Below are 12,392 nucleotides of genomic sequence, written 5' to 3'. Positions count from 1 at the left end.
GTGGATGCATAATCAAAAAAGTTTAGGAGTTCCCATCGTGGCGCAGTGGTTAACGAATTGGACTAGGAACCATGAGGTTGTGGGTTCGGTCCCTGCCCTTGCTCAGTGGGTTAAGGATCCGGCGTTGCTGTGAGCTGTGGTGTAGGTTGCAGACGTGGCTCGGATCCCGCGTTGCTGTGACTCTGGCGTAGGTGGGCGGCTACAGCTCCGATTCGACCCCTAGCCTGGGAACCTCCATATGCCACGGGAGCGGCCCAAGAAATGGCAAAAAGACAAAAAATAAAAAAAATAAAGTTTCAAAACCACTGCCTTAGAAGACACCATCTATAGAATCACGACTGATGGAAGTGACTGCTTACACATCTCTCAGATCCATCTTCTTTCATCTGTCCTGACTCTTTTCCACACCCACAGCACATGGAAGTTCCCAGGCTAGGGGTCGAATTGGAGCTACAGATGCAGGCCTACACCACAGCCACAGCAACACCAGATCCGAGCCTCGTCTGTGACCTACACCACAGCTCACGGCAACGCCAGGTCCTTAACCCACTGGGCAAGCCCAGGGATCAAACCTGCCTCTTCATGGATCCTAGTCGGGTGTGGTAAGTGCTGAGCCACAAAGGGAACTACTTCTTTTTCTTCCTTCCTTCATTCCTTCCTTTCTCTTCTTTCCTTCTTTTTCTCTCTTCCTTTCTTTCTTCTTTCTTTTTCTTTCCTTTTTAGGACCACACCCTCGGCATAGGAAATTTCCAGGCTAAGGATCAAATCGGAGCTGCAGCTGCCAGCCTACACCACAGACACATCAACGTTGGATCTGAGCTGTGTTTGTGCCCTACACCACAGCTCCCAGCAACAGTGGATCCTTAACCCACTGAGCGAGACCAGGAATGGAACCCGCATCCTCATGGGTACTAGTTGGTTTTATTAGCGCTGAGCCTCAACAGGAGATCTCCGTCCTGGCTTCTTCCCACCAAAATTTCCCCCAGGTTCCCACGTGCACGGCCACTTGCTAAGGTTGCAGAGTTAAGATTGGACCCTCAGGGTCTGGTCCTGCAGTTTCACTGGGCTGAGATAACTTGTCCCACAGCTCCTCTGCCTCGCAGAGCCTGAAGGACAGAATAATGGTGGCCTCACAATGGATGGGGAATGGAGGCAGGGTCTCTCTATGGCAGTTGCCCACCTCAGCAGGCACGCACTCAAACGAGCTGAAGCTGCAGATTCCACATGTCGTTTGGGTCTCTGCTTATCATTAAGGACCCCCCTGAGCACATCAGCAGGTCCCAATCCCCTGCCCCAGCTTTATTTTTCTTCACAGCACCTCTCCCCATTTGACAAATTTTATGTTTTGCTTGGTTTTTTTGTTTGTTTATTTATTTATTTATTTTTGTCTTTTCTAGGGCCGCACCCGCAGCATATGGCGGGTCCGAGGCTAAGGGGTCGAATTGGAGCTGTAGCCACCTGCCTACACCACAGCCACAGCCACAGCCACAGCCACGTGGGAGCCGAGGCTCGTCTGTGACCCACATCACAGCTCACAGCAACACTGGATCCTCAGCCCACTGAGCGAGGCCAGGGATCGAACCCAAAACCTCATGATTCCTAGTTGGATTCATTAACCACTGAGCCACAGCGGGAACCCCTGTTTTGCTTGTTTTGATTATTGTCTCTCTGCCCGTTTATAGATGGAAGCTTCATGAGTATAGGCAAGTTTTACCTCTTCTACTTGGGCTTCTGTTTCCCCAGCATGTAGAATAGAGGAGTGTCTGACTTATAGAAGATGCTCAATAAACATTCACTGAGTGAGAAAATATTTGTTTTCCCAGCCTTCTCTGACCAACATGACCTGACCCAGGCCATGCTAATTAGAAGTACCCACCCCAGAACGTGACTTTTAAGGTAACAACTTAATCCACTGTGGCACAAGTGGAAGCCAAGTCTGCTACTGCCAGTATCCTGGAGCAACAGCCTAGAGGCCAGTGTCCAGTCCCCGTCCCTGGTCACTGTGTCAGCACCACTAGCTGTGGGGATGGTGTCTGCTAGTGTTTTCACTGGACTAGATCTGGGGCAGGCTTTGGAGTGAGGTTCTTAGTGGTGTAGCTTCCAAGCCTGGTCTCTAGCCTTACCAAGAAATTCTGACAATAACCCAGCATCTTTTTTAAAGTTAGAAAATAGCCTTCTGAGTTTGATTGCCTGGGGTCAAATACCAGCTGACCAGTTAGTAAAATTGGCTAAACCATGACACTGCCCTGAGGAGTGCCCATTGTGGCTCAGCGGGTTAAGAACCCGACTAATAGCTATGAGGATGCAGATTCAATCTCTACCCTCGGTCAGAGGGTTAAGGATCCGGGGCTGCTTCAAGTTGCAGCATAAGTCTCAGATGTGGCTTGGATCCAGTGTTGCTGTAGCTGTGCTGTGGTTGTGACTTGGGCTGGCAGCTGTAGCTCCCATTGGACCCCTAGCCTGGGAACTTCCATATGCCATGGGTGTGGCCCTAAAAAGAAAAAAAAAGAAACTGCTCTGAGATTTCCCCCACTTTTTGTTTTTTTGCTTTTTAGGGCCTTATCCATGGCATATGGAGGTTCCAAGGCTAGGGGTCCAATCGGGGCTACAGCTGCCGGCCTACACCACAGCCACAGCCACACCAGATCCGAGCTGGGTCTGCCACCTACACCACAGCTCAGGGCAACTCTGGATCCTTAACCTGCTGAGTGAGGCCAGGAATGGAACCCGCAACCTCATGGTTCCTAGTCAGTCTTGTTTCCGCTGGGCCATGATGGGAACTCCCTCCCCCACATTTTGAAGTAGGTAAAATCAGAGTCCTACCTGATAGGATTGTGTGAAGGTCAAATGAAGCATTACCTGTAAAGTGTCCTGGAACATAGTTTGCAAACTTGCACTTGCAAACTGAGGTTATAGAAGGTCATCAGAAGTGCTTGGTTTGATAAATGGTATTGTTTCTAGCTGATTGCTAACATTTAAAAGGTCATTTCATAAAAATTCTAGATCTATAACTTCTCTTGGAAAATCAGAAGCTCTGGCAACACTGGAACCACATTACCACGTTGCAAGTAGATTGAGCTGAAAAGTCGAGCTCCTGTGGAGGAGGAAGGAACCCATCCGCCTGATTTACTCTGTGTTACCTGCCTGGTCTCTACTGTAGGGCTTTGGGTGTGTAGCCCTGCACGAGGAAACAAACACTTTCTAAAGCTACACAATTAAAAATTTTGGCTAAGCCGTCTCTAAGAACTTTTTTAGACTAGTTTGGTTTTCTGTTGACACAGAGTGATTCTAAAACTTAGTGGAATTATTCCCAAACAACCACCATTTTATTATCTTTAATGTTTCTATGGGTTGACTGGGTTCAGCTGGGCAGCTGTCTGCTCCATGCCACACTGGCTGAGGCTGTAGTCATTTGGGGGTGCCACTGGATTGGGACATTCACGATGGCTCACTCAGTGACTGATACTCAGTGCTGAGAGCTCAGCTGGGCTTATCTCAGTCCTCTACCATGTGCTGGGTTTTTCAGAGCAGTGTTTCTAGATGAGAAGCAGAGAGTTAAAGCTGTCAGTTGTAAAGGCCTGGGGTTCCAGAGACGTCCCAGAACATTCTATTTATTGGTTAAAGCTAGTCACAAAGCCACTCAGATTCAAGAGTGGGTAGGATGGGATATAAGCTTCACTGCTTGATGTAAAAAGCAACAGGTGTATGAGAAGGCCATTTCCGGTGACTAGTGGCCACACAGAGCTTACATTTTTTTTTTTACTATTTACTTTGCTTTAATGTAAAAATGGCTTAGGCTAAAAGAAAAGAGGAGTCTTTTGGCAGTTCAGTAAAAAGGAATTCAGAATTACATCTCATTGCCCCTTACCAAAACATAGCAACAATTACTATACTTCCAATAAATTGTCCTGCTTCCTCAGAGCGGGCTTGAATATGGTACTTTGCTTCACTTTTTGTTTGTTTTGCCACACCCAGGGCACGTGGAAGTTCCACAGCCAGAGACTGAACCTGCCACAGCGCTACCCAAACTGCTGCCATGACAACACAGGATCCTTAACCCACTGCACCACAAGGGAACGCCAAATTTGCCATCTCTTGGAAAGTTAGTTCAACAAATTCCTATTGAGGAAAGAATAACTGATAGCATTCTTCCTAACCCCATCCTGCCTATTTGCTTTTTGAAAATCAGAGACTTGTGATTAGAATGAAATGAATAGTATGAGTGTGACTGGGAGAGAGTCATTCACATTAAGTCGCACTGGTTTACTCTTGTGTTGATTCTGGATTTCAGTCGAAGTATGAAAAAGTGATCAAAATTGGCCCCAGCTAGAACAAGTGGACTCTGACACGGACCTAGCAAGAGTGACCTGTTAAGAGTGGGAATTTCTGAGATTGAGCAGCTGTGGAACATGAGGCTGAGACACAAGTAGCAGCTTGTAAAAGTTTAAGATCACATAGGGAATCTAGAAAATGTAGATGAGCGCAGAGGAGGCGAATCATTTTAATCTTGCCATACTGACCATAAAGGCCTGAGGAAATGTCTGACCTAGACTTCCCGAGGAAGCTCGAGGCCCAAAAGGTAAATAGAATTAATGCAAATGGTTAAGATTCGCACAAAGAGAATAACATAAATATGGAAAAACAACGAGAGAAGTTCAGATACGGGGCAGAGGATGAACAGCGAGACATAAACGTTAAGATAAAGACGAGGGTCAATTTAGGCAGGGTCCAGTGGTCTGAAATTTATCTTAGGGGCAATGCGGAGCCACTGAGACATGTTAAGCAAAGGGTAAGGTCGTGAAACTCAGAAGTGACTTGTCCAAGTTATTCAGTAATGAACAGAACCAGAAAATTAACTCCTAATTATTTCGAATTAACTAATTCCTAATGAATTGAACTACTTCCTGCCGCCCCATGTTTACCACTGGCCCGCCAACACAGAAGGCCATGTAACCATTTCTGCCTGACTCCTGGCTCTGCGGAAATGGCCTGTTTCAACCGGAAACAGAAAATGACCGCTACCAACGCCACCTAGCGGCAGGCTGGGGCCGAGCTAGCAGGTAGGAAAGCCGCAATACCGGAAGGGGCCGGCTGTTTCCTGTAAAAAACGCAAAGGAGCAGAAGCTCGGAGGGCCAATCTCCCAGATTCCCCAAGCGTTTCCAGCGCCTTCGGCTCAGCGTTGTCGTACGTGCCCTTTTGCGCAGGCGCGGGGGCTGTCGCGCAGGCAAACGCATACGCAAAACTGTGCGCGTGCCCGTTCTCCGTCCGGCGCATCGGTGCTATTTCGAGGGTAAAGCCTTTGGAGCTGTAACGCGAATTTGGTTCTCTGAACTACAACTCCCAGCATGCCTCGCCCTTTATATTGGTGCTAAGTGTGATCTCCTAGGATAGGTCAAAAAAAAGACCTAAGTGACGATGACGTACAAAGCAGGAAAAAAATTGAATACGTTGTTTGAGCACGTCTTTCGCAGCAGCCCCAGTGGCCTAATGGATAAGGCATTGGCCTCCTAAGCCAGGGATTGTGGGTTCGAGTCCCATCTGGGGTGGTTGAAATTTTAGGTGAACTTCTCAGTGAAACTTTTGCCTCTTCCCCCTTACACATAACTTTAGTGACACATGCTAACTTTTTAACGATGAGAAAAGTGTCTACGATTTTCTTCTAGGTGTGGGGCTAGTTTGCGAGAATCAACATACTCCCGTTTCCTTGTCTGAGCCGCAGTCCTGTTAAGATCTCTAGGAAGTCAATATGCTGAGTTTTGATATTCCCTCTAGAAACAAAAAAACAGATATATCTTCTCAGCTTTCTATTTCAAATCGACACCCACTTCCGACATTCCCTCATTTTCTCCAGACTCAGCGGCCGGTCAGTTAATGGCGTCTGAAGTGACGCAGTCAAGAAAGGACCTCCTTTTCCCTCGCCTGACCTTTCTCCAGGGTATTCAGTTACACTCGGCTTTCGTTTGCTTTTCTCTTAATTCCTTAAGGTGTCGCTCGACGTTCGATTAATAATGCTCCTCAAAGAAGGGAAGTGAGACATTCCACTGCCCTGCAATGAATAGGGGGAGCCAGCAGTCTGTTGCGACCGTACCACTAATCGGCAGGGCGGGGGGTGGGGAGCAGGCGTAAGAGGGGCCTCAGGGCGCCGCCCCGCCCCGGTCTCCGAGGACAGGAAAATGGCGGCCTTAGGCTCACCCGTGCGCACTTGGCGAGGCCTTCTACGGGAGCTGCGCTACTTGAACGCGGCCACGGGCCGACACTATCGTGACACCGCGGCCTATCGGTACCTCGTGAAAGCTTTCCGTGCACATCGGGTACGGAAGCCAGTGTCCGGGTGCTCCAGCCTCCGCTTTCCTGGGAAGGGAGGGAGAGTCGGTCTGGGCGGAAGTGCAGCGCTCCGGGCTTGAGCGCTCATTTCTGAGGCCCTGCTTCCCTGCAGAAAGCTCCAGCCCCTCGGCCTTGGTCTGCAGCCTAAGTCTGAGAGCCAACCCAGGGTCCAGGGAGAGCAAGATCTTCCTAGGGTGGAATCGCCCCCTGAGGATTTTATTGGCATGTGCGGAGGGGACAGTGAGAAGAAACTGAAGTGGTGGAAAGAGGGACAAAAGATATTTTTGGTGGGCAGTGTAGGGTCACTAACCACAGGATCTATCCAACCCTTCTCTTCCCCTAGGAGAGCTATTCTGAGAGGCAGTTTTTGGTGCAGAGCTTCTCGAAGAGTAGGGAGTTCCCATCGTGGCTCAGCGGTAGCAACCGGACTGGTATCCATGAGGATGTGGGTTCAATCCCTGGCCTCGGTCAGTGGGTTAAAGATCCTGCATGGCCATGAGCTGTGGTGTATGTGCAGACGTGGCTTGGATCCAGCTTTGTGGCTGTGGTGTAGGGCAGCAGCTGCAGCTCGGATTAGACCCCTGGCCTGGGAACTTCCCTGTGGCACAGGTGTGGTCCTAAAAAGACAAAAAAGACACCACCACCACCACCACCACCACCACCACCACCACCACCCCCCCCGGCAAAAAAAGGTCAACTAGAAACCTCTACTGAGGTGGTACTGTGACTTACAACATTAACACGATTTATGGCCAGGTGCCGATTTTCCACGTGTCGGAGGTAAATAGGAACTTATGGGAGGCCATCTTGGAAAATCCCTTGAGAAATCTGCCCAACCCACACCTACCCCTTAAGCAAGATCAGACGGCAGATCATTTTTCTCAAATGGGGCAACTGAGGCTCAGGGACAGTTGACCTGTACAAGCACATGTGTAGGAACTACTAGAGTCTAGGTAACTTGGTTCACAAATAAGAGTCTTCCATTTAATTGCTTACTTGATCTTGGCTCTTGTCAGCTGAGTCGGCTCTCACCTGAAGGAAGGAAACTTAGAGTCCTTTGGGTGATGTCGGAGAACCCTTGTGCTTTTGATTTTTCTGAGCCATGGAAGTTAGAATGTAAAATGTTATGTGAGCCACACAGGAGGTCCAAGAATGCAAAATTTTAGAACTAAAGTTCAACTAGTTTTTAAAAGGCCACAATATTAGGGGCTTCTAGGAAGTTAGCCTAAAATGACAAATAAGATTCACATGGGTTCTGTCGTACAACCCATCATGTGCCCAAGCGCTTAGAATAAACAGGTGCCAAGGGAGTAAGTAGACCACAGTGGTTTTGGAGTTGTCATCGCAGCTCAGTGGTTAACGAATCTGACTAGGAACCATGAGGTTGCGGGTTCGATCCCCGGCCTTGCTCAGTGGGTTAAGGATCCTGCGTTGGGGTGACCTGTGATGTAGGTCGAAAAAGCAGCTCAGATCTGGCATGGCTGTGACTCTGGTGTAGGCCGGCAGCTGTAGCTCCAGCTTGACCCAAGCCTAAGAACCTGCATGTGCCGCGGGTGCGGCCATAGAAAAGACAAGAAAAAAAAAAAAGACAACAGTGGTCTTGGTATACTCGGGGTACGCTTTCAGGAGGAAATTCATCAAGCGGTGACTTAAAGGATAGAGTTAGCAAATAAGTGGGGGTCGGAGAGGAGGAAGTCCAGGTAAAGAAGCTGCACAACTGAAGGCCCAAAGGCAAGAGAAACTGATAGAGCCCTTAAGGCTTAGGGCCTGTTGGATGTAGTGGAGGAGATAAGGTCTGTGGTAGGTAGGAATGTAAACTTTATTGTAGGAGTTGCCGTTGGGGCTCAGAGGTAACGAAGCTGACTAGTATCCATGAGGATAGGGGTTCGATCCCTGGCCTTACTCAGTGGGTTAAGGATCTGGCGTTTCCGTGAGCTGTGGTGTAGGTCACAGATGTGGCTGTGTTCCTAAGTTGCTGTGGTGTAGGCTGGCAGCTGCAGCTCTGATTTGATTCCTAGCCTGGGAACCTCCATATGCTGCAGGTATGGCCCTAAAAAGACAAAAAATTAAAAAAAAAATTATTGTAAATGTAGTGGGAGGTGACGCTTAAGATTTTTAAGATGACGTGTAGCTTGTGGAGGTAGCATTATTGCCCTTGAGAGGGGCTTGACAATTGCTCAGAAATTCCTTGGACATATATGTGAAATACATGCTAGCTAAACATTCCAGAAACACTACTCTCTGGAATGCACATGAGGATATGGGAATGGCTTCTAGTTCCTACTGACTCAGAGCTAACTCAGTAGTCACCTCTGCCCATTTTCTCTCCTCTTTCCCTGGGCTGAAGGGAATTGATTAGGGAGGAATCGCCTCTTTCTCCGTAGGGAAGATACAGTTTTCTATTTCATTTTATCTCTTGGTCTCTGGTGGCTCATTTGCTGTTCTGTTGCTGACCCTCGTGCTTCAGGCTTAGCTGAATCCAGATCGGTTATATACTCCTCTATCCTAACATAGAATTCCTATTTCAAAGTCCATCAATTTAGACTGTTAAGAATGCTACCCTTTGTTCATGATTTAAAGAAAGGTCGAAGAAAGGCAGATACAGGCTGTGGTGCCCAGACACTCGGATGGGGCTTCTTACGTCACTCAAGGCTGTGCGCACAGCTCCGTCTCACCTTTCCTGCTCCTTTCTCACAACCTCAGAATGTAAAACTAGTCAAGTCTTTGTACTAATTTACTTAATCTGGAAGTTAATTAGGATGAAGAAACAGGGTTTGGAGTCATTGGGGACGTTGGAATAGATGGGGCACTTCCAGTTTCTCAAGGTCATCAAAATACAGATTTTTCAGACGAATCACCTGTGAGGCGTATTGTTCAGTAATATGAACACGCATGCTTTATAGATAAAACCTTCATTTTGTTACTGGCGAGGACAAAGCTTTTGTTGTTCTTTAGGAGCCTGCGGATAGGTTCCCAGGCGAGGGGTCGCATCTGAGCTGTGGCTGCCAGCCTACACCACAGCCACAGCAGTGGGGGCTCCAAGCCTTGTCTGTGACACCCACACCAGAGCTGATGGCAACTCAGGATCCTTTAACCCACTGAGCAAGGCCAGGGATCAAACCCGCCTCTTCGTGGGTATAGTTGCGTTTGTTACCTTTGATCCATGACAGCAACTCCAAGGGGAGAAAGTTCTTTATTTTATTCCTTAGGCGACATTAGTGATAATAGTTCCTGTCTCTGCCGATAAGCAACCATGGAGCCTCCCTGGGGTTTAGTTTCCTCATTCTTTAAATGAGGATGTGGAAACAAGAGTGGTAATTAATTTCCAATATTAAAATTTGAGGACCCTCACTGAAATGCCTGAATGAAACTTCTTGTAGAATTCCTCGATTAGGAGTTTCCGTCATGGTTCAAAAGGTTAAGAACCTGACGTAGTGTCCATGAGGATCCGGGTTCAATCCCTGGCCCCACTCATTGGGTTAAGGATCTGGTGTTGCTGTGCGCTTCTGTGTAGGTTGCAGACGCGGCTCACATCTGGCATTGCTGGGGCTGTGGTGTAGGCTGGCAGTTGCAGCTCCAATTCCACCCCTAGCCTGGGAACCTCCATATTCCACAGGTGTGACCCTAGAAAGAAAAAAAAAAGTTTCCTTGCTTAACTAGAAGCCGACTTTCCTAATCATCCGTTACAGAATGCCTCTTTCTGTATGTTAAGTGTACACAGACACATTTGTATTCTGTACAATTTACTTTCATTCTAGAGAAGTCTTGTTTAATAAATCTTTCTCCCTGGCCCTGTATCTGTAGCTGGGCTGTTAATAAAATATCTGACCTTGCTGCTTCTCCAGGTCACCAGTGAGAAATTGTGCAGAGCCCAGCATGAACTTCATTTCCAAGCTGCTACCTATCTCTGCCTCCTCCGAAGCATCCGAGAGCACGTGGCCCTTCATCAGGAATTTCATGGCAAGGGTGAGCGCTCGGTGGAGGAGTCGGCTGGCTTAGTAGGTCTCAAGTTGCCCCAGCAGCCTGGAGGGAAGGGCTGGGAGCCATGAAAATGGAGAGATTCCTTGGATCCTGCCTTCGTACAAGAATTCGATTATTTCTATCAATGTGTATTTATGATTAAATTATTTTTTAAAGTTTAGGGGTTTTCTCTGTAACTTTGTTGGCTGAGTATTCCTTAGGGAGGTTCCCTTTACTCTCAGTGAATTTGCTAAAGTTCTAACACTACGCTGACTGATGTTTTTTTTCCTCCTCCTTTTTCTGGCTGCAGCTGCAGCATATGGATGGAAGCTCTTGGGCTAGGGGTCAAATCTAGAGCTAAGTCCTACACCACTGCCACGGTGACACTGGATCCGAGCCCAGCTGTGACCTGTGCTGCAGCTTGTGGCAATGCTGGATCCTTAACCCACTGGGTAAGGCCAGGGATTGAACCTACATCTTCACAGAGACAACCTTGGGTCCTTAACCCCCTGAGCCACAATGGGAACTCCCTGACTAATGTTCTTGATTTAGTTTTTTTTTTTCATGGCATGCTGAAGTTCCCTGGCCAGGGATTCAACCCTCTCCACGGCAGCAACCCTGGGTCACTACACTGTCATTGCCAGGTCCTTAACCCACTGCACCATCAGGGAACTCCTTGATTTACTTTTAAAAACTATTAGTTTTCTTTTTAATTTAAAGCAAACGGGGGTTACCTGGTGGCTCAGCAGGTTAAGGATCTGGCATTGTCACTGCTGTGGTGTGGGTTAAATCTCTGGCCTGGGACCTTCTGCATACCTCAGGTGTGGCCAAAAAAAAGGGAATACGGCCTATTGTTAAGGAATTCAAATGGTATGGACATAGAAAATAAAGCCCTCTGTATCTTTTCCCTTGTCCCTCCCTCCTCTCTCAACCTCGTTACCACGTGGTAATGGCTAGAGTTCGGTGTGCATCTTTCTACATGTTTCCTATACATAAACAACCAATTATATAGATACACTTTTATTTAAAAATACAGGAGTTCCCGTCGTGGCGCAGCGGAAATGAATCTGACTAGAAACCATTAGGTTTTGGGTTTGATCCCTGGCCTCGCTCAGTGGGTTTAGGATCCAGCATTGCCGTGAACTGTGGTATAGGTCGCAGACACGGCTCAGATCTGGCATTGCTGTGGCTGTGGTGTAGGCCCATGGCAACAGCTCCTATTGGATCCCTAGCCTGGGAGTCTCCACGTGCTATGGGTGCGGCCCTAAAAAGACCAAAAAAAAAAAAGACAATTAAAATAGATATTTTATTTAAAAATACACAGATATGGAGTTCCCATTGTGGCTCAATGGTAACAAACCCATCTGTAGTATCCATAAGGATTTGAGTTCGATCCCTGGCCTGGCTCGGTGGTTTAAGGATCTGGCATTGCTGTGAGCTGTGGTGTAGGTTGCAGGTGTGGCTCGGATCCTGTGTTGCTGTGGTGTAGGCCGGCGGCTGCAGCTCCAATTCAACCCCTAGCCTGGGAACCTCCATATACCTCAGGAGGCGTGGCCCTAGAAAGCAAAAACAAATATGATGTTAAGATCCTGGTAGGAAACAAATGACACATTCGGATAGGGTCACTGAGGAGACTTAATGAATAACGATATGGGTTGAGTTAAGGTCAACAAGGTGGGCTGCGTAGTAGGAGCTGTTCTCTCACTGGGCCTGACACAGCGGAGCCTGAGGTGTAAGAACACGGCCCCCTCAAGTACAGGCCACAGGAAGGCCAGGAGGGGAGATGGAGTGAGCACGCTGACTTCTCTCTCTCGTCTTCCACCCTCCTTGTCAAATTACTCGAATTCTCTTATCAGGGTGAAGGGCTCCACCCCGCACGTGGCTAATCAAGTCAAGAACTTGGACTTTTTTCTGTATTTCTCTCTTTCTCCTCACTCTCCCCATCCAGCCAGTCAGCAAGTTCTGCTCCTGCCTCTGTCCTAGATCAAGCACTGGTCATCTTTTGGCTGAACTACTAAACCAGACTCCTAAATGGTTCCCTTGCCTCTAACGTCCTGAATTCCTCAAAAAATATCTGTAAACTACTAATAATTCTTTTTTTTTCTAG

At 47.9% G+C, this 12,392-nt stretch overlaps 1 protein-coding gene and 1 non-coding gene across 2 annotated transcripts; both read left to right on the top strand.

Moving 5' to 3' along the window:
• The first annotated feature begins 5,474 nt into the window (after positions 1-5,474).
• On the top strand, positions 5,475-5,547 carry TRNAR-CCU (transfer RNA arginine (anticodon CCU)). The gene has a single exon. It is a non-coding gene; the product is annotated as a tRNA-Arg (tRNA).
• A 603-nt stretch (positions 5,548-6,150) lies between these two features.
• On the top strand, positions 6,151-10,466 carry FMC1 (formation of mitochondrial complex V assembly factor 1 homolog). Its single transcript, XM_005657736.4, has 2 exons — positions 6,151-6,312; positions 10,171-10,466. The coding sequence occupies exons 1-2, from the start codon at positions 6,175-6,177 to the stop codon at positions 10,372-10,374; spliced, it is 342 nt and encodes a 113-aa protein (XP_005657793.1). The 5' UTR covers positions 6,151-6,174; the 3' UTR covers positions 10,375-10,466.
• The last annotated feature ends 1,926 nt before the right edge of the window (positions 10,467-12,392 follow it).

This window comes from Sus scrofa, chromosome 18, assembly GCF_054392235.1.
Source record: "Sus scrofa isolate SSC_HxYL_T2T_F1_AM1 chromosome 18, Sscrofa_HxYL_maternal_Yorkshire_Landrace_v2.0, whole genome shotgun sequence".
NCBI lineage: Eukaryota > Metazoa > Chordata > Mammalia > Artiodactyla > Suidae > Sus > Sus scrofa.
The sequence above is the reverse complement of the archived record's forward strand: the minus strand, read 5'-3'. Positions and strand labels throughout refer to the sequence as shown.